Raw genomic sequence first — 20,639 nt, 5'->3', positions numbered from 1 at the left:
GCCCACTGTTGGGTAGGGACTGTCTCTATGTGATGCCAATTTGTACTTCCCAAGCGCTTAGTACAGTGCTCTGCACATAGTAAGCGCTCAATAAATACGATTGATTGATTGATTGATTGATTGATTGACTTGGAATTTTGCAGTTATGCAGTTACGCTACGCTGGGTGATTGTGGTTCATAGCTGAAAAAGCAGTTCATTGGTCAGGCCATGATAGAGGTATCTGTGGAGACTTTTGTTAAGAAGCACTGTGGCTCAGTGGAAAGAGCACGGGATTTGGACTCAGTGGTGATGGGTTCAAATCCCAATTGTCTGCTGTGTGACTTCGGGCAAGTCACTTCACTTCTCTGGGCCTCAGTTACCTCATCTGTAAAATGGGGATTAAGACTATGAGGCCCCCATGGGACGACCTGATCACCTGTAGCCTCCCCAGCGCTTAGAACAGGGCTTTGCACATAGTAAGCACTTAACAAATGCCATCATTATTATTATTGTTGTTCAGCAGCTACTTCAGGCAGTCCCCCAGAGGGACAGCTTGAGGACAAAGTTCCGCCACTTGTCAGCTGTGTGACTTTGGGCAAGTCGCTTCACTTCTCTGGGCCTCAGTTCCCTCATCTGTAAAATGGGGATTAAGACTGTGAGGCCCCCCATGGGACAACCTGATCACCTTGTAGCCTCTCCAGCACTTAGAACAGGGCTTTGAACATAGTAAGTGCTTAATAAATGCCATTATTATTATTATCATTATACTCCACTCTAGCCAGTGGGAGAGATTTCTAAGTAAAGGGGATGCGTCGTTTTTTTCTCCACCATGCCCAGAATGGGGGAGAAATAAAGCCCCCTCAGAAAAATTTTCCGAAGTGCTGCGGTCCTAAAACTCAATCCAGTTGCTGAAGCGTAAGATTGGCTGTGAGGATCAGAATGGTCAGTGTTAGCGCGTACTTTGTTTCTTAACTTTGAGTATTATTTCAATACCACCACAAACGCTGCTGAAAGTGATTTACATTTTCGAAGCCTGAGTCCATCTGAAAAGAATCCTCCTGTGTATCTTTTGTTGTTTGGATGTTGTTTGGATTATTTCCCTAAGTGTGTTTTTATCAACCCACCTGTGGATGGTATTTTTGAGAGCCTATTCTGTACCAACCACTGTTCTAAGCACTTTAGAAGGATACCGAGCGATAGAGTTAGTAGACGCTTTCCCTGCCCTCCGGGAGAGTCTAGAGGAGGAGTTTACGGTATCGAGGGATTTAGACTGTAATCATTTGGACGTGAATCCAAGGCAGTAACATTTTTAAATGCCTTGGATCGATAATAATAATAATGGTATTTGTTAAGCGCTTACTCCGTGCACTCTTCTAAGCGCTGGGGGGATACAAGGTGATCAGGTTGTCCCACGTGAGACTTACAATTTTAATCCCCTCATCAGTTACAGATGAGGTAACTGAGGCACAGAGAAGTGAAGTGACTTGCCCAAAATCACACAGCTAAGTGGCGGAGCCGGGATTAGAACCCACAACCTCTGAGTCCCAGGCCCGGGCTCTTTCCACTGAGCCACGCTGCTTCTCTAATGATGAACAGTCTTTATGATCTCATTTACACTATAAAATGTAGTACATTTAACTGGATCACATTTTAGAATCACTCATTCAGTCAGTCGTATTTATTGAGCGCTTACTGTGTGCAGAGCACTGTAGTAAGCGCTTGGAAAGGACAATTCAGCAACAGATAATCCCTGCCCACAGTGGGCTCACAGTCCAGAAGGAGGGAAACAGACATCCAAGCAAGTAAACAGGCAACAATAGCATCAATATAAATACATAGGATAATAGGTGTATACACGTCATTAATATAAATAAATTGAATTATAAATATGCATAAGTGCTATGGGATGGGGAGAGGGGTAGAACAAGAGGAGTCGGCGCGATGTGGGGGGAGCAGAGGAAAACCCACTGTTGGGTAGGGACCGTCTCTATATGTTGCGGACTTGTACTTCCCAAGCGCTTAGTACAGTGCTCTGCACACAGTAAGCGCTCAATAGATACGACTGAATGAATGAAAAGGGGAGCTGGAGGAAGTGAGCCGTCAGTAGGGCTTTGAAGTGGGGATGTGTGATTGTTTAGATATGGATTTGCTTTACGTATTTTATAACAAAAGCTAAATTATCTGATTATCTTGTGTTTATTCTAGCATTTAATACAGGTATATAATAAGGGCTTAACAAATACCACTTAAATTGTGTATTTCAGATGTTCTTATTTCATTCGTTTTTATCCTTAGAAATACAAAACTCTTAGGTTTCTGGAAGAATCATTTATCCACTTAGGTGGGTGGGAGTAAGTGATGACTTCACACATTTTCCCTTACTATGACCTCAATAAATATTCTTTGTATTATTTTGGCCGTGCCGTGTGTTGCTCTGCACACAGTAAGAGCTCAATAAATACGATTGAATGAATGAAAAGGGGGGCTGGAGGAAGTGACGAGTCAGTAGGGCTTTGAAGTGGGGAAGTGTGATTGTTTAGATATGGATTTGCTTTAAGCATTCTATAACAAAAGCTGAATTATCTGATTATCTTGTGTTTATTCTAGCATTTAGTACAGGGATATAATAAGGGCTTAACAAATACCATTTAAGTTGTGCATTTCAGATGTTCTTATTTCGTTCATTTTCATCCTTAGAAATACAAAACTTTTAGGTTTCTGGAAGAAACATTTATCCATTTAGGTGGGTGGGAGTAAGTGATGACTTCACACATTTTGCCTTACCATGACCACAGTAACTATTCATTGTATTATTTTTGCCGTTTATCGAGATCCCCGAGTGTGTTTAGTAAAGTGCTCGGCACATAGTAAGCACTCAATAAATACCATTGATTGATTGATGTTGGCCTTAGGAGGACACTAGCAGAATCCGAAACTCATCCAGACCAATTTATGAAGAGCACAGGGCAAGGCTGAACCACGTAATTTACAAGCAGTTGTAGTAATGACATTTATTGAGTTCCCACTGGAATCAATGCCGTGTATTTAGTCCTTGTGAAGTACAAATCAAGGAACACATTCCCGGTCCGCAGTGTGGCTCAATGGAAAGAGCCCGGGTTTGGGAGTCAGAGGTCATGGGTTCTAATCCCGGCTTCGCCACATGTCTGCTGTGTGACCTTGGGCAAGTCACTTAACTTCTCTGAGCCTCAGTTACCTGATCTGTAAAATGGGGATGAAGACTGTGAGCCCCACGTGGGACAACCTGATCACCTTGTATCCCCCCAGCGCTTAGAACAGTGCTTCGCGCATAGTAAGTGCTTAATAAATGCAGTCATTATCATTACTGGGGGACACAGACTTATCGACACTGAAGGTACTCAAAACAAATCATTAAATTATATCTATGAACTTAGCAAATACCATAATTATTATCGTTCATTCATTCATTCACTGAATCGCATTTATTGAGCACGTACTGTGTGCAGAGCACTGTACTAAGCGCTTGGAAAGTACAATTCAGCAATAGATAGAGACAATCCCCACAAAACAATGGGCTCACAGTCTAGAATGGGGAGACAGACAGCAAATGGGGAGAAGCAGCGTGGCTCAGTGGAAAGAGCCCGGGCTTTGGAGTCAGGGGTCATGGGTTCAAATCCCGGCTCTGCCAATTGCCAGCTGTGTGACTTTGGGCAAGTCACTTCAGTTCTCTGTGCCTCAGTTACCGCATCTGGAAAATGGGGATTAAGACTGTGAGCCCCTCATAGGACAACCTGATCACACCTCCCCAGTGCTTAGAACAGTGCTTTGCACAAAGTAAGTGCTTAATAAATGCTATTATTATTATTATAGTAAACATTATTATATTATATAGATTATTATATAGATTATTATAGTAAACACTTAACACATACTAGTTTTTTTACAAAAAAGTTTGTACAATTTTTTTTTCATAATAGTATTTGTGTTACACAAACTTATGGGACTGTGTTCATGTGTGTAGCAGGGGGAGAGAGGAGAAAGGGAAGAAGCAAATCATATGCATGTATCACTCAAGAAAATTAAATTATAGGTGATGAACTGTAAATACAAACATGAGTCTTTCCTTGATGGAAATACGAAATCATGATTAGGTGGGTTGGGATAAGTGATGACTTCACAGATTTTATCTGGTGCTCTAATATAGGAATTGAACAGATTTTAGTACAGCTTTTCTGTACTGTAACCACAATAAATATATTATTCTGGCTCCTTGTAGTATGTAGTTCAGATGTGGCCATGCATAAGCCGACTTCCCACCATTTCAAACTGCCTTCATTTTTGTTTGCCATCCATAATAATAATCATAATGGCATTTGTTAAGCGCTTACTATGTGCAAAGCACTGTTCTAAGCGCTGGGGAGGTTACAAGATGATCAGGTTGACCCCCGGGGGGCTCACCGTCTTAATCCCCATTTTACAGATGAGGGAACTGAGGCCCAGAGAAGTAAAGTGACTTGCCCAAAGTCACACAGCTGACAATTGGCAGAGCCAGAATTTGAACCCATGACCTCTGACTCCAAAGCCCCTGCTCTTTCCACTGAGCCACGCTGCTTCTCATGACACTCCTATTACCGCATGCTGTTTGTGGCTCACCATTATGAGGATCAGCTGGTCACATGAGTTCTGTCTACTTGTAATAATAATAATAATGATAATAATAATGCATGCTGCTACTCATGACATTCCTATTACTACATGCTGTTTGTGGCTCACCATTATGAGGATCATCTGGCCACATGAGTTCTGTCTACTTATAATAATAAATAATAATAATAATAATAATGGTATTTGTTAAGTGCTTACTATGTGCCTGGCACTGTTCTAAGTGCCGGGGTGGATACAAGCAAATCAGGTTAGATGCAGTCCCTGTTCCATATGGGGCTCGCAGTCTCAATCCCCCTTTTAATAATAATAAAAATGATGGTATTTGTTAAGTGCTTACTATGTGCCAAGCACTGTTCTAAGCACTGGGGGAGATACAAGGTAATCAGGTTGTCCCAGGTGGGCTCACAATCTTATTCCCCATTTTCCAGATGAGGGAACTGAGGAACAGAGAAGCGAAGTGACTTACCCAAAGTCACACATCTGACAGTGGCGGAGTCGGGATTAGAACCCATGACCTCTGACTCTCAAGCCCGAGCTCTTTCCACTAGGCCATGCTCGTCTCTAAATAAAGATGGTATTTAAGTGCTTATTATGTGCCAAGCACTGTTCTAAGCACTAGGGTAGATACACGGTGATCAGGTTGTCCCACGGGGGGCTCACAGTCTTAATCCCCATTTTCCAAATGAGGTAACTGAAGCACAGAGAATAATAATAATGATAATGAAGGCAATTATTAAGCGCTCATTATGTGCAAAGCACTGTTCTAAGCGCTGGGGAGGTTACAAGGTGATCAGCTTGTCCCACAGGGGGCTCACAGTCTTTATCCCCATTTCACAGATGAGGTCACTGAGGCCCAGAGAAGTTAAGTGACTTGCCCAAAGTCACACAGCTGACAACTGGTAGAGCCAGGATATGAACCCATAACCTCTGACTCCAGAGCCCATGCTCTTTTCCACTGAGCCACGCTGCTTCTCTGAAGTGAAGTGACTTGCTCAAAGTCTCACGGTTAACAGGTGGCAGAGTCAGGACTCGAACCCACGGCCTCTGACTCCCGAGCCCGTGTTCTTTCCACTAAGCCACACTGAGGTACGGGGAATTTAAGTGACTTGCCCAGGGTCACTCAGCAGACAAGTGGCAGAATGTCAGTGGAAGCCAAGGGGATAAAGAGGTTGTCACGATCACATATTCTGCCAGAGAAACATCCATACTCTCTGACCATCGCCTTGTGGCCAACTGAATGAGATTTATTACTCTATTTATTTATTTTACTTGTCCATATCTATTCTATTTATTTTATTTTGTCAATATGTTTTGTTTTGTTCTCTGTCTCCCCCTTCTAGACTGTGAGCCCGCTGTTGGGTAGGGACCGTCCAACTTGTACTTCCCAAGTGCTTAGTACAGTGCTCTGCACGCAGTAAGTGCTCAATAAATACGATTGATTGATTGATTGATTGATTGATTGATTGATTTGACAGGACACCCGTATTGAAACCCTCCAGTACAGAAAGCTCAGCATTTGAACTTCATGAACTATCTGAATGAATCAGGTTCTTGAATCCTTCTCATATCCTAGCAGAACGGCTCTTGAGAGGACATGGCTACTCAGGCCTTCCCAGACTGAGCCCCTCCTTCCCATTCCCCACAGCACCTGTATAAATGTATATATGTTTGTACAGATTTATTACTCTATTTATTTTATTTGGACATATTTATTCTATTCATTTTATTGTGTTAATATGTCTTGTTTTGTTGTCTGTCTCCCCCTTCTAGACTGTGAGCCCGCTGTTGGGTAGGGACCGTCCAAGTGCTTAGTACAGCGCTCAATAAATACGATTGAATGAATGAATGAATGAATGGGCAAATCGGGCATAGACGCTTTGGTTTCACCAAGCGAAAACACCAAGAGTAGTTCAATGGAAATGTTAAGTGATGCCAAGCTGCTGCTGGAGACCAGACGTAAACGATACCGAACATGAATCATTGACAGGAACTCTGGTAAGACCAGAGCCCTAAGAAGCATCGAACAGCAGACGCAAACCTGACAACACCAGATAAAGGAAAAGGGCTGACTGTACTGATAGCAAGAATTTAGTGCTGTTTAATCTTCGGGTCAAAGCCCCCAACCTTGGCATCATTCTTGTGTCATCTTTCTCCTTCATCGTTCCTATTCAGTCAGTCACCAGATCTTGTTGGTTCTCTCTTCACAACATCTGCAGAATCTGCCCCCTCTCTCCCAACTGCTGGTCAAAGCACTTTTCACATTCCATCTTGTCTACTACATCCCTGCCTCCAGTCTCTCCCCTCTCCAGTCTGTAATTTGCTAGCTGGAACATTTTTCTTCTAGAAAAATAGTTCTGTGCATGTCTCCCCACTCCTCAGAAACCTCCAATGGTTGCCCGTCCATCTCTGCATCTAGCAGAAACTCCTCCTCATCTGCTTTAAGGGTGGATTAGGGAGATACTGAGAAGATAGAACAGACAGGATTTGGTAACAGATTGAATATGAGGGTTGAATGAGAGAGACAATGCCAAGGTCATTGACTTGTGAGACAGGGAGAATGCTAGTATTATTTTCATTGTTGGAAAAGTCAGGGGGAGGGCAGGGTTTGGGTGGGAAGAGGAGGAGTTGTGTTTTGGACATTTTAAGTTTGGGGCATTGGTGGGACCTCCGAATAGAGATATCCCAAAGGCAGGAGGAATTATGAGACTGCAGAGAAGGACTTGGAGAGGTAGATTTGGGAGCAGAGAATAGAAGGGGCCCGAGCACTGAGTCTTGATGGACTCCCACAGTTAGGAGGTGAGAGGCAGAGGAAGAGCAAGTGATAGAAACTGAGAAGAAGTGGCCAGAGAGATAGGAAGGAAATGAGGACAGATAGTGTCAGTGAAACCAAGGTCAAATAATGCTTCCAGGAGAAGGGGATGGTCTGCAGTGTGAAAGGCAGCTGAGAGATGAAGAAAGATTAGGATGGAGTAGAAGCCATTGGATTTTGCGTGAAGGCAGTCATTGGTGATCTTGAAGGGGGAAGTTTCTGCAAGTGAAGGGAGCAGAAGACAAATTGCAGGGGGTCAAGGTGGGAATTAGAAGGGGGGGACGAGGAGGTGATGTGTGCAAACTCCTGCTTGCAGAGTTTGGAAACCACTGATAGGAGGGAAATGGGGGGTACCTAGAGTGTACCCTTAGGTCAAGAGAGGGTTTCTTTATGATAGGGGATAAATGAACATATTCGAAAGCAGTGGGGAAGGAGTGTTTGGAGAGTGAGTAGCTGAAGATGACCTTGAAGGAAGGAATAAGGGAGGGATCAAGTGTTTTAGTAAGATTAAAGGGGTGGAGGTGGAGGGAATAGATTTTGAGAGGAGGCAGGAAATGTCCTCTTGAGATATTGCTGGGAAGTACCCCAAATAGTTGTATGGCTGTTAGTCACAGATAGTGTACTGCTGGCATAGAAAACAGCTTTACCGGTCCCATCTGTGCTGTCCAAGTTGGATTACAGGTATCGATCAATTAATGATGGTATTTGTTAAGCACTTACTATGTACCAAGCACTGGTGGCAAAATCACATCCCGAACACCAGAGCCCTCCAACACTGTGGGATCACAAGCATTTATGCAACAGAAGGAAGCCAGAGCTCATCAGAGCCGCGATGATGTGATCATTTCATAAGAAGGGTTGATAAAAGGATATCTCTAATGATATTTTATAGAAATCCCAGCCGTAGTGCACACAGCAGGGGTATCCAGGAGAATGGGTACAAAGACGTACTGCAACCTCAGAAAGGTCTTTTTGGCAACGGATCTGCCATTTGGCTCTTTCTTTAGGTCGTGGAGGGTCCTGGGCTTTGCTACAGCCTGCAAGAAAGGCAGAAGAGTGTTTCAAACACTGCAGACCCACTGTGGTGTGCCCAGTCTTTGGCTTGTCGTGTTCCTCACCCCTCAGACTTCACGTGCAGCCTAGAAGATCGGGAAGCAACAGGATCGAGGCTCTGCTGTCATCTGGAAACACCGTCTTCGTCATCATCATCATCACCTGCATAGGGCTTACACTAGACTGTAAGCTCGTTACGGGCAGGGAACGTGTCCACTCATTCTATTCTATTGCACTCTCCCAAGTGCTTAGTACAGTGCTCATAGTAAGCGCTCAGTAAATACCACCGATGGATCGATTGATTGTTACGGGGTTTCTATGGCAGCGATTGAGCTTTTAGCCACTCACTGACCGGGAGAACTGTGAGTTGGGGCATCTTTAGGAAAGCCAAATAAGAAACTGGAGGAAGCTCCGGAGAGAGGGGTTGTGGTGCAGTGCCATTCCCACTCACTCTCTTTTCCAGGAAGGAGGGCTTTTTCCCTGGAGGGCTTGGGAGAGGACTAAAATACAAATAGCTGGGGCAGAGGTGATAGGGACCAGCACTGATTCTAAATCAGTCTAGGCCATGGATGCCTTCTCTCCTTCTCCCTCCCAGCCCATGTGCTAACCTTCTCGCTATGCCTCGATCTTGTCTGTCTCGCTGCTGACCCCTGGCCCACGTCCTAACTCTGGCCTGGAATGCCTTCCCTCCTCAGATCTGCCAAACAATTACTCTTCCCCCATTCAAAGCCCTACTGAAAGCGCACCGGCTCCTAGACCAAGCCCCTTTTTCTTCAGCTCCCCCTCCCTTCCGCGACACCTCGACTCGCTCTCTGGTTTCTCCCAACCACCACACAACACAGCACTTATGTATAAAGTATATATCTATAATTTTATTCATTTATATTGAGGCCTATTTACCTGTTTTGATGTCTGTCTCCCCCCTTCTAGACTGCAAGCCCATTGTGGACAGGGATTATCTCTCTTTATTGCTGTATTTTACTTTCCAAGTGCTTAGTAAACAGTAAGCACTCAATAAATTCGAATGAATGAATGAATGAATGAATGAATGAGTGAATCCCTCCTCAGGTTGGGTCTGAACAGATCTCAGTCCTGGGAAAAACCCATGACAGACTCCAAAGGGGCCCTCTCTCGTAGATTATCATGAGGTTGTCCTCCGGGCTTTGAGCCATAGAGCCACTCTGAACCAAGGACGAGGAGACAATCTGTCCTCAAGCTCAGCCCCCAGCCCTCCAAATCAGTTTTGAGTATCCTGATCCAACCCTGTTCTGGGCCTGGGCCTTCAGAATCCTCAATTCAACCCCGTCTTCTTGGAAATGGAATAATGAAAAACTGGGAAGAAACGGTGCTCATGTATTAACTGGAGATAACAATTGATTCTCTCCCGACAGGTGACTGAAGAAGTTCATAGACTCTTAACAAGATGCAGCTACGAGTTCACCTGCAGAGGAAAAGTCAGCGTAAAAGGAAAAGGTGAAATGTTGACCTACTTCCTGGAAGGAAAGAAAAACGGAATCAATTCTCAAACCACGTCTTTAAACTTAGAAGGCAAAACGTATCCTTATGGGAGAGCAAACGTTCACACAAAATTGGGCACATGCTGTCCTTTGGTTTCATCAGTAGTTAGTTTTACGGTAAAAGCGGGCGTTGGCGCTCTGCAAACACCAAGCACCCAGACCAATCAAACACTCCGTTACCTTCCTTCCGAGCCAGCGGTGCAAAAGAATAGAGTAAATTTGATTTTGCCATTTGAAATGAGGTGTGAGAGCAACGTTGCCTGAATTATCACCAGGGGTTCGAGGTCATAAGTTCCAGCATCAACTAAAGATCACCCCAACCCAACCAAAGAGAACCTGGGATCTTATGTCAAAACACACATGGATCGGGAACAATAAAAGGGCTAATATCTGTGTCAGGAAACGTATAATTCAAATTTGATCAAAATAAGGAATATTTTCTGGGCATTTTTAAAGGATAACTGATCTAAGTGAAGGAAGCGTGCAAGTGAAAATCTGTGAGATGATAGTGTAAGATGACATAAACACGTGTACTCACAATAGACTATGGAGAAATAGAGTTTATGGAGATGAGAAGTAATAGGCATAAGAGAAATAGTGATAGAACAAAATTTCTTCTCTTGCTATTATTTCCAGCATCATTGGTGCTAGGACTAGCAGAGTAGCTTTGAAGGAGTCAGGATTTAGAAACATTTTGGGGTCATAGCTAGAATATTGACATACTGGCTTTCAGGGCTGCAGAGACCAAATGAACAGTACTTGAGTAAGCCACTTTATCAAACAGCTGCACTGGCTTATTGTAACTTGCTGATTCCCACATTAGAAAACATCCAGTTAACACTGTGGTTACTAAAAAAGACAGACAAAAATAAGTCGCAGACTCAGGGCCTTTATGGCCCGATTGGATACTGTTCGTTTGTTTCAGGAAGGTGGGCCTGAAAAACCATAGGAGGAGCTTTATGTTTAGAAGACTTACAAATCCTCTTCATTTGCTTTATTAACACACCAAGGTGGTTGGTATGAGAAACTCCCGCACATGAATCCAGAGTCATACACATCAGGCCCATCCTCCCGTCTTTCCCCTGAGAAATGGCCATAGAACTGAGGCGAGGATTTTCCCAAGGAATTTTTGGGAGGAACGACAGGGCGACCCAGTACAGGGAAGAAGGCTAGCAAGGACACAAGTAAGGTAGAATTGAGCCCTATGATGAGGGATTTCTCCCTAAAACTCCTTGCTTTCATTTTACTCTCTTATTACAGCGCGTAGCGTTCCGACGGCCCTCGATTAGTACGGTTTTGAATATTTTAATCCGGTCAGCGTCTTCAGAAGGTGTTTTCCTTTTAAAAGCTAGAAATTCAGGTTCTTTGAAATTCCTAAGGGTTCTGCTTCCCTTTTGCAAATGGACATTACTGTTAAAGTAATTTTGTTTAGCCAGTGAAATCTTTTTATGCCATTTTGCTTCTAAGGCAGCCTAAAAAATACAGCCTTTAAAATCATGAGTATAATTGTTAAAAGTTAAGAAGGCAGCAAGCCTGATTTCTCATTCTTTTGGTATATGAACTCTTAAGTCCCTGTTAGTTTCACAGTATGTAAAAAAACAGAAAAAACACAATTTTAGGAAATGTATTTTAGCCACTGTCTTGTGGCACTAGCTTATCTGCTGCTTCTGGGCAGGCTGACTTAACTTTTAAAATATTTTTTGCCCAGATGATACCACTCAATCTTGAAGTTATAGAAAACCTAAAATCTACTGTCAAAAGTGATCATGCATTCGACCTTGTTGAACCCTATGATTCCATATTTTAAGTGTGAGGTTGAGAAAAACCTGTTGTTTTTTCACTCATATTTGAAACGTCAAATTTTAAGGGAAAAAATGGAAAACTCCAATGTTACTCACCCAGTTTTCCTTCAGGACCTTCCGGGACCACCTTGATCAATCTTGAATCCCAAGTATCTTTTCCCAACTTCTCTCCCTCACTTCCAACTTGGTCCTTCCCATAAAGCAGGCCAATCAAGAGTTAAGAAATAATTGTGAGATGAAATGAAACATCTTTCATGAGCTATTTCGAATCAAATTTAATAGCTAGGTCATGACTAGGCCAGAAATTCCCCAGAAAAAACACAATGCATTTATATTGTGCAAACATTTTATTTGAAAAGCCACAGGACAACAAAATATCCAGTGAGGAATCCCATCGCTCAAATACACAAATACTGATTGTCAGAAGTGTTCTTTGTTTATATTGAGAGCAGTTTGCATTGAGAGTTGAGGTGGTATTTTATGTGCCTTCCCCCTTCTCCTTCACTCCCTACTTCCAGCTTGGGGAAGCTCATGGGGGAATCTTATTTACTCATATTTACTCATAGGGTAATCTCGTATCTTCTCATGGGGGAATCTCATATATTTACGCACGGGGTAATCTTATTTTCACTATATTTTTCCCATACTGTTGTCAACTTGGTTTTAATTTCCCTTCACTTTTTCCAGGCCAAATGTTTTGCAAGTCAGTATAATTAAGACAATCCTCCACACATCTATTTCTGAGAGTTATTGCACTGGATAGTCTTGCTTGGGCTTAATCAGTTCTTTCTTTAGTATGTGTGTGATATAACCGCCATTTTTAATTCTGGCAGTTGTGGAATTCAAAGGGTGACTGAAAAAACTTCCCTTAATTGTACTGATTTTTCCTGAAATATTTCCAAGATGAAGAAAGCCTCCAATTAGAACAGATTCCATTCGTAGCATGGCATTTTCAAAACATGCTAAGCACGAGTGCAGTATCGCAGATCAGATTGAAATTTCTCTCTCAATATTCAAAATATACCCTCATTGTCATTCAAGCAGACAGAATTGGAGAACTCAAGACAACTTTTATCCCTTTCCCTTTTCTCTTGCTCTTTTGGTGATGTGGAAAACTGTTCCCCTGAGGTTTTGCCTTTAAGATTACAAGTTGACATAGATGCCTCCAACTATTTCACGCGATGTCAAATGGAAAGCAATTTAATTAAGTCAACGTTAAAAATATTCCAAGCTCTTCATTGAAGAGCATTGAACTAACAGTTGCCATTCCTTAACTACAGCCTAGCCTTAACTCTTCCTGAGTTTGAGAAGACATGAAATCTGATTTCTTTGAAACTCTCTTGTTTTACCGGCATAATAGCTACGGAGCACGAAAAGCGTTGTACGGAGCACGAAAAACATTGTGGAGCATCACTTTGAGGAAAGAAAGGTCCAGTTCTTCCCTGAACACAAGCCACATCCCAGGTGTAAATTAGACTCTCACGAATGCAGCATTAACTCATTTAGTTCACGGTATTTAAAGACTCTAAGCGCTTAGAACAGTGCTTTGCACATAGTAAGCGCTTAATAAATACCATTATTATTATTATTATAAGGAGTCCAAAAGAGTTCATGCAGATTCTACAGGTGCCAAATATACCCTCAGGTGGTAGTTTTCACACTGGGAAGCTCAGGCATGATTCTGTCCCCTGAGGGCAGGGATCATGTCTACGAACTCCGTCGTACACTCCCAAGCACTTTGTACAGTGCTCTGCACGCGGTGAGCACTCAGTGAATACCATGGGTTGATTGGTTGATGTTTTCCCATCTCACCGGCCCAGATACTCACAACTTCATTTTCAACTTTATGTGTTGTTCTGGTGGAAGGAGTTGGTTGATAAATACGTCCCCTGAAATATGTCAGCCTCAATTGCTGGATACACCAGTAAGCAATCTGTAAAAATATTTGGATTCTTAGGATTACTTGCCTGTAGCTGACAAGAGTAAACCCGTCCTTCATCATCAGTAATTTCAAATTCCATACATTTCCCATTGGAAAAAGAGCACTATTTAGCCATAATGTTCTTTCAAGTTTTGTATCGCAGTGATAAGCAACATTTTTTTAATTTGTGATAAAATCGTATTATCTTTGCCTTATTTATTTTTAAATGTGTACAGTGTCAATGTACAACGTTGGCCTTTCATGTACTATTCACTTTAAAGGATTTATTGTAAGAGTTTTGTAAATACTTTGCCTATTAAGGGTTACTGCATGTACACTTGTACAAAAATCATGTGAGAGGCACAATTTTTATCAGAATGTCAATGGTTTTTCTAACAGATTTTACATGTGCATGAAGACTATGAGCCCTTTGAAGATGGCTGTCCTTTATTCTTCTTTTGACAAGCTACTGCATGCCACTCATGCCTGACTTCAGTAACCCAACAAAATAGAACTTACGAGTAAAATGCTAAGTGTTTGGGCATGTCACTTTGACACAGTTTTTCCCCCTAAATGCATGTGAGTCCAACAGAGTAACTCAAAACAAAGACACTAACCAAGACGAGAGCTATAGCCAAATGCTCACATTTTGCCAAAAACAGTGCTGTAAGATCCACATTATTTCAAGTGCAAAATCCATCTCTGCTACCTTTATGCCTTCAATCATTAGATGCAAAAACTTGTACTGAAGCTATAATACATGAGTGGAAATAGTAATTACCCATTGGCCGAAGTTCAGTAAGCATTCCAGAAGACACAGTGAATTCGTCCTTTGACCTTATCAAAGAAGGAAGTGGTAACATTCCCCGAGAAAGTCTTTTTCTTGATGGGGTGACAATTATTAGGTCTCAAATACACAACGGAAACATTTTGCAAATTCACACACCCACACACATGCTGCTGACAGGATGTACGCCGGGACAGATTCTGGCCTTCAGTAAGCACAAATCCCCTTGAATTTAATAAGAATTTGCCTATCTGAGTTCCAAATCTGGATCACAGCCTTCGTTTTTTAGCCTTTTATCTGTGACTCTGCTTTGGAAGACTATCATTTGAAGGGGTCAAGACCTCTAGAGTTAACTTCCCACCTCCCTTCCAGTGATTCTTTTAAGCTTTCCATTTGCATTTGATTTTTAATCTTTACTTCTCTTTATGCCACTCTGTGAACTACTGAAAACCCTGTCACATGCGTGCATGCACACACACAAACACACAGACACACACAACCAAGATATTATGAGAACAGTGGAATTTAAAGGAGCAAGAAAAACCCAGAGTGTGCGTAACTCAGTTATTAGGAGTTGAACCAAAATAGTTTGTTTAATCCATCATAAAAGCTCTAAATATTTTGTTTCCTGGAAAAAAGAACATAATGAACCATAGTTTCCTCAGAACCTAAATGACTGCCTGTTAATAAGTTGGGCATTTTTTTTTAGCCCATTAGCAGTACTCCCCTAAATGGCGCTCTTGCATGTAAGCTGAAAGAATGAATGACTATATGCCTCTATAAAAATGTAATGTAAATCAAGGACTTAGGGGCCCAGGGAGAATCAAGCCCAACTTGTATTTAGGTTTCTTAAATCAAATGTATTTTGGGGATTTTCCAGTTCTGCTGTAAGACAAAGTCACTGGGTAACAAAGAAAAGATGATTACTCATCAAAAAAGATAGTCAATAACCCAGTGCAGAATTGAGCGAAATGTGTACTTTAATAATGAACAACTTGTTGGCCCCAAATTAGAAATTGCATTTTTTTGGTTGTCAGCATTTTCCTCTTGGTATCCCAAGCTAATTCTCTACTTTGGTCTCCTTCAGTTTTGTTGTCTCAAAATGTAATATAATCTGATCTGATCTGAAGCACTGGGCCACTGGAAATCGAAACACAAATTAAGGTGATGGTGCGGGCCATAAAGGGGAGGGAACTTGTAAAACATAACATATGTGACCCCAACGAGAAGGTGGGTGATCAGATGGAGAGTTGGGGGGAAAGGTGCAGAAACAGTTCCATTTGTCTCTTTCTGTTTTTGTTCTCTTTGGTACAGGGAATTATTACGTCCTATATTACCAGGTTAAGAGATATTAAGGAGGGAAAGTTTTTAGTTGCTCAGTTATTCGGCAAAAGATCAAAATGATGTCTCTGATGATTCAGGAGGAGCGGCGCTCTTCAGCAGCGATTTTTGGGGGTTTTGTCTTCTACTGATTTCTCACACTCGTACCAAGATACGCATTGATGCCCACGCTTTCACATCGTGTTAGTACCCAATCCTCTGCATCTATCCCGGACATGTTTCATGCTGAAAGCAGTTTTGAAAAATTCAAGTTAGCAAATGAAAATGATTGGAGAGTCATAAGAGACTCTCTCTCCCTCTCTGAAAATTAGAAATAGCTGTCTGCAGTATTTCTGTTTCACTTAAAGTAAATAATAGGTATCCAATACTAGAGATATGCTAGAACCACAATAGCAAAGAGTATTCGAAGAATATTGAACATGTAAAAGCATTAAAAGGTACACTCTATGCCTTTCTAGACTTATAGGTATCATGTCGCTGTGTTGCTTAACATGGATTGTATGACGAAGAGTGCTAGAAAGATGATTTTCTTAATTGTGCAAATCACCTCAACAGCTGTTTTGTCAATATTGATTTTGCATCCCTTTCTGAAAATTGAATATTACAAATTATGAGGTTTTTGTTGTGAAAGTTGCAGTTGCTTTGTTTGTGAAAAGAGGTAGGATTTCAAAATACCCCATTATGTTTTTCCACTCTTCAGAGCTGATCTTTGGTCTCCCTAAAAGATGAACAGTAGCTACCAAACACTGCAGTTAGTCTTCAAAATTGGATGATACGGTAATTTTACCGCTCTCCGACCGTTTTTGATTATTTTGTTTATCTTTTGTTAAATGGGTCATTGCACTTCAGTCGTTTTGGAGGAAAAGGATGCCATTGGTATTCATAAGAAATTCAAAGTGAATTTCTTCATTTCGAAAAGATAGCCATTTTTGTCCTAAAATTAACATGTTGAACAATGTAATTTTTGAGTTATTTAAGGTGTTATGGACAGTGCAGACTGGCTACTTCAGTGAAAAGGGTGGCAACGCTCCCCCAGCATGGGTGTGACTCCTTTCCGGATAAGGTAGCAATACTACCCTTTGTAATATAGGTTCCTTGTGGGCAGGGAACTTGGCTACCAACTTTGCTATACTGTACTCACCCAAGCACTGAGTTCAGTGCTCTGCACTGACTGATTGATTGATAATATAGAATTAAAAGTCAGAATGGTTTAAAAAGGGAAAACCAATCCCCATTTGCGTGTCTCAACAGACAGTCAATCAATCACATTTACTGAGCGCTTACTGTGTGCAGAACACTGTACTAAGCCCCCGGGAGAGTACAATGCAATAATAAACAGAAACATTCCTGTCTACAACGAGGGGAAGACAGACATTAATATAAAGACAATCTGAAGCAGTGTGCTGAGCTGTTTTATCCATGATGACGCTTCATGGATCATATCCACCAGAAAATTGCTCCACATTGCAGGCACCTGATACTAAATTCTTCATTACTTCTTGTCTTGTAACTTTTTTGACCTGTGATTGGTATGTGAAAGCAACCTTTTTGGTTCACAGATGATTCAGGCAAGAGAAGATTTGATTTGTATTTTTGAGATTTTTACTTTTTTTTTCCCTGACTTACCCAGATTATGGTGCCAGGTAGAATCTAATTCTATGTTCTAAATTTGTTTTGATTCATTTCATGAAACCTAAAGTTAGGTCTGCCCCTCTGAGACTGAGGTGTCAAGGTGTCAAAGTTATGGTTGTTTTGTTTATGAAAGGAGGTAGGATTTCAAAATACCCAATTATGTTTTTCCACTCTTCAGAAATGGTCTTTGGTCTCACTAAAAGATGAACAATAGCTACCAACCACTGAATGGATTGTGAAGTAATTTTACTGCTCTCCAACCATTACTGATTATTTCGTTTATCTTTCGGTAATGTGTCATTGCACTTCAGTCATTTTAGAGGAAAAGGATGCCATTAGAAATTCATATTAAATTTATTCATATCATTCATTCATTCAATCATATTTATTGAGCGCTTACTGTGCGCAGAGCACTGTACTAAGAGCTTGGGAAGTACAGATTGGAAACAAATAGAGACGGTCCCTAACCAACAACGGGCTCACCGTCTGGAAGGGAGAGACAGACAACAAAACAAAACAAGTAGACCGGTGAAAGGTAGAAAAGTAGGTATTGAAAAGATGGTCATTTTTGTCCTAAAATTAACATGTTGAAAAATATAATTGCTGAATAATTTAAGGTCTCATGAGCAGTGAAGACTGGCTACTGCTAGGGTGAGAGAACTCTCTCAGGGTGGGTGAGATTCCTTTCTGGAGAAGATAACCATAGTAATAAATTGAAATGCCAAATACTGACCTTCAGAGATGTTTCCCCAATGTTCCAAAATTACTTGATAGCAATATACATATATATATATATATATGTATATATATATATATATATATATATATATATATATTATGCCCAGAATCATGGGATAAACCAAAAGATAATCCACAAGTATAATTTACTACCATAAATAATGAAAATGGTGTCTCCAGTTAAACTGTCTTTCTTTAAAAGATGTTCTTTCAAACCAAATTATTTATTTTGGGGGTGAGAAATATTAGGATTTCTCTTTTTGACTTTTTTTCCTGAGTATAGTATTTTTTTTTTTGATAGGGTACATTTACTCAGTACTGTGGCTCAGTGGAAAGAGCCCGGGCTTGGGAGTCAGAGGTCATGAGTTCTAATCTGGGCTCCGCCACTTGTCAGCTGTGTGACTTTGAGAAAGTCACTTAACTTCTCTGGGCCTCAGTGACCTCATCTGTAAAATGGGGATTAAGACTGTGAGCCCCATGTGGGACAACCAGATTACTCTGTATCTACCCCAGCGCTAAGAACAGTGCTTGCGACATAGTATCCGCTTAACAAAGGCCATCATTATTATTATTATTATTATTATTATTATTATTATTATTATTCAAGTTATTCATTTTTATTGTTTGTGCATTTTAAGAAAAATATATCCATGAGTCTTAGAAATTACCTATTTTCTCAGGCTTGAGAGAAATTGATATTCTAAAATAATATTTCAATTAAAACAAGTCTGTTTTGCAAGAAGAATTATACACAAATTGCCTTACTAGAACTATAGAATATTCTCCTCACGTTTCTGCTTGAACGAGTTCCTTTTGTGGCATAATATTCCTTTGTAAAGACTGAAATATTTGCAAAGAGCATATAGTAAGAAACAATAGAAAACTAGCAAAGTTCAAATGTAGTAAATACGGAAAAATGTGCCCATTGATTTCCATATTGTAAATTAATGTTTGGTGAATAATTCACTTCCATTGTCTTTTTCGGGGTATTCAACTCTTATAAGTATACACACAGCAGTCTGATGAAATGGAGCAAGCAAAACCCTTTTCAAGAATATCTTTTTAATCATTGTTTTAGGACATATAAACGATGTGTATTCTAAACATATACTGAAGCAGTATGTCTTAAAATGTTCATTGATTTGTAAGTCTAGTTGTCCTCAGCTTCAAACTATGTAGCCGGAGCAAAATTACAGTACAAATATCCACTTACATTAAGTTGACCCAAATGACTTTCAGATCAGAGCAATGACTGATATTATATTGCATCACAGCATCGTTATTCTATGGTTTAAATTGAGGGCTCTTGGTTTAGGACCCAGTGTCTATTTTGAAATTCTGTTTCTTTAATTACCTCTCGGTCAAACCACAGATTCTAACTTGCGCAAATTAAAGTTCCGATGATGTTCAGAGAGCATACTGAGAGCGGTTCCCTGAGAGACACATCCCAGCTATTAAATTCACTCAACAAGGATGTTGTGTGGTTATTAGAAACATCTGTGCGTACATCAGGAGTTTCTAGATAATCACTATCCCATGGCACAAAAACCAGGAAGGGACCCAGATTTGAAGAGGAGCAGCCTGGGGCTGAAGAGAGACCTCGTCTATTTGGGGAAACCCATTTCCTGACTCCCGGCTGCTCTTTTCCAACTCAGCATGGCCACCTCAGACCTGAATCCCTCCACTTCTACTCCTCACTGCTATCGCCACTGTCCCCCTCATTTGTTTGATAAAGACCCTTGACTCGTTCTCAGTTACCAGGAGGCCTCTTTGGTTATTCTTGAAGAGGTGTGAAAGTTCATCTACAGTGTTCAATGTTGACCAGTAACTGTGGGTATAACAATGGATATTGGTAGCTTTATAGTAGGGTGTCGTGGGCAAAGATACCATTTTCCCAACTCCTATAACCATCTGCTGTGCACATACACACCACATATACACCTACAGACATCGACACAACCTAATCCTCAGTAGTACAATAAGTTGTTATCCCTGGCAAACGTCTAATGATAGATGTGCATAAGAAATACGGGTCTATTTTTATGTAAATAGAATAGTATCTTCCAATCTTCTTCGGGATTGTTAAATTGAAAAGAGCAATTGAATATTTGTCATATTTTTATGTGAAAAACGTAATGGACTGAATTGTTACATGTGAATGCACATTTCTTATTGCAACTTTTATACTGAGTGTTTGCACTATTATTATTTCTGGAATCTAACGAAACAAATAAAGGAAAAATCTGCTTGAGTAAAATACGCGAAACGCTTCATTTAGGAAAGGAATCACAGACTAGCCTTACTATTTCAGGCCCTCTGCAGTGTGTTGAACTCTACTGAACTCTAGTGAACTCAATCCACTTGCTTCCCTATCCCTCGGTTCGATGTCGTACCACTGACCCACAGCCCCGGAT

At 41.0% G+C, this 20,639-nt stretch overlaps 1 protein-coding gene across 1 annotated transcript in view; it reads left to right on the top strand.

Moving 5' to 3' along the window:
- ADCY1 (adenylate cyclase 1) overlaps window positions 1-17,890 on the top strand; it is a 424,494-nt gene extending 406,604 nt beyond the window's left edge. Inside the window, exons 20-21 of the mRNA XM_038760089.1 lie at window positions 9,879-10,042; window positions 13,092-17,890. Coding sequence (XP_038616017.1) covers window positions 9,879-10,042; window positions 13,092-13,107 — 180 coding nt within the window. The 3' untranslated portion in view covers window positions 13,108-17,890. The remainder of the gene's footprint in view (window positions 1-9,878; window positions 10,043-13,091) is intronic.
- Window positions 17,891-20,639: the final 2,749 nt, after the last annotated feature.

This window comes from Tachyglossus aculeatus, chromosome 18 (genome assembly GCF_015852505.1).
Source record: "Tachyglossus aculeatus isolate mTacAcu1 chromosome 18, mTacAcu1.pri, whole genome shotgun sequence".
Classification (NCBI taxonomy): Eukaryota; Metazoa; Chordata; class Mammalia; order Monotremata; family Tachyglossidae; genus Tachyglossus; species Tachyglossus aculeatus.
Note: the sequence above shows the minus strand (reverse complement) of the source record. Positions and strands in the feature narration are given on the sequence as shown.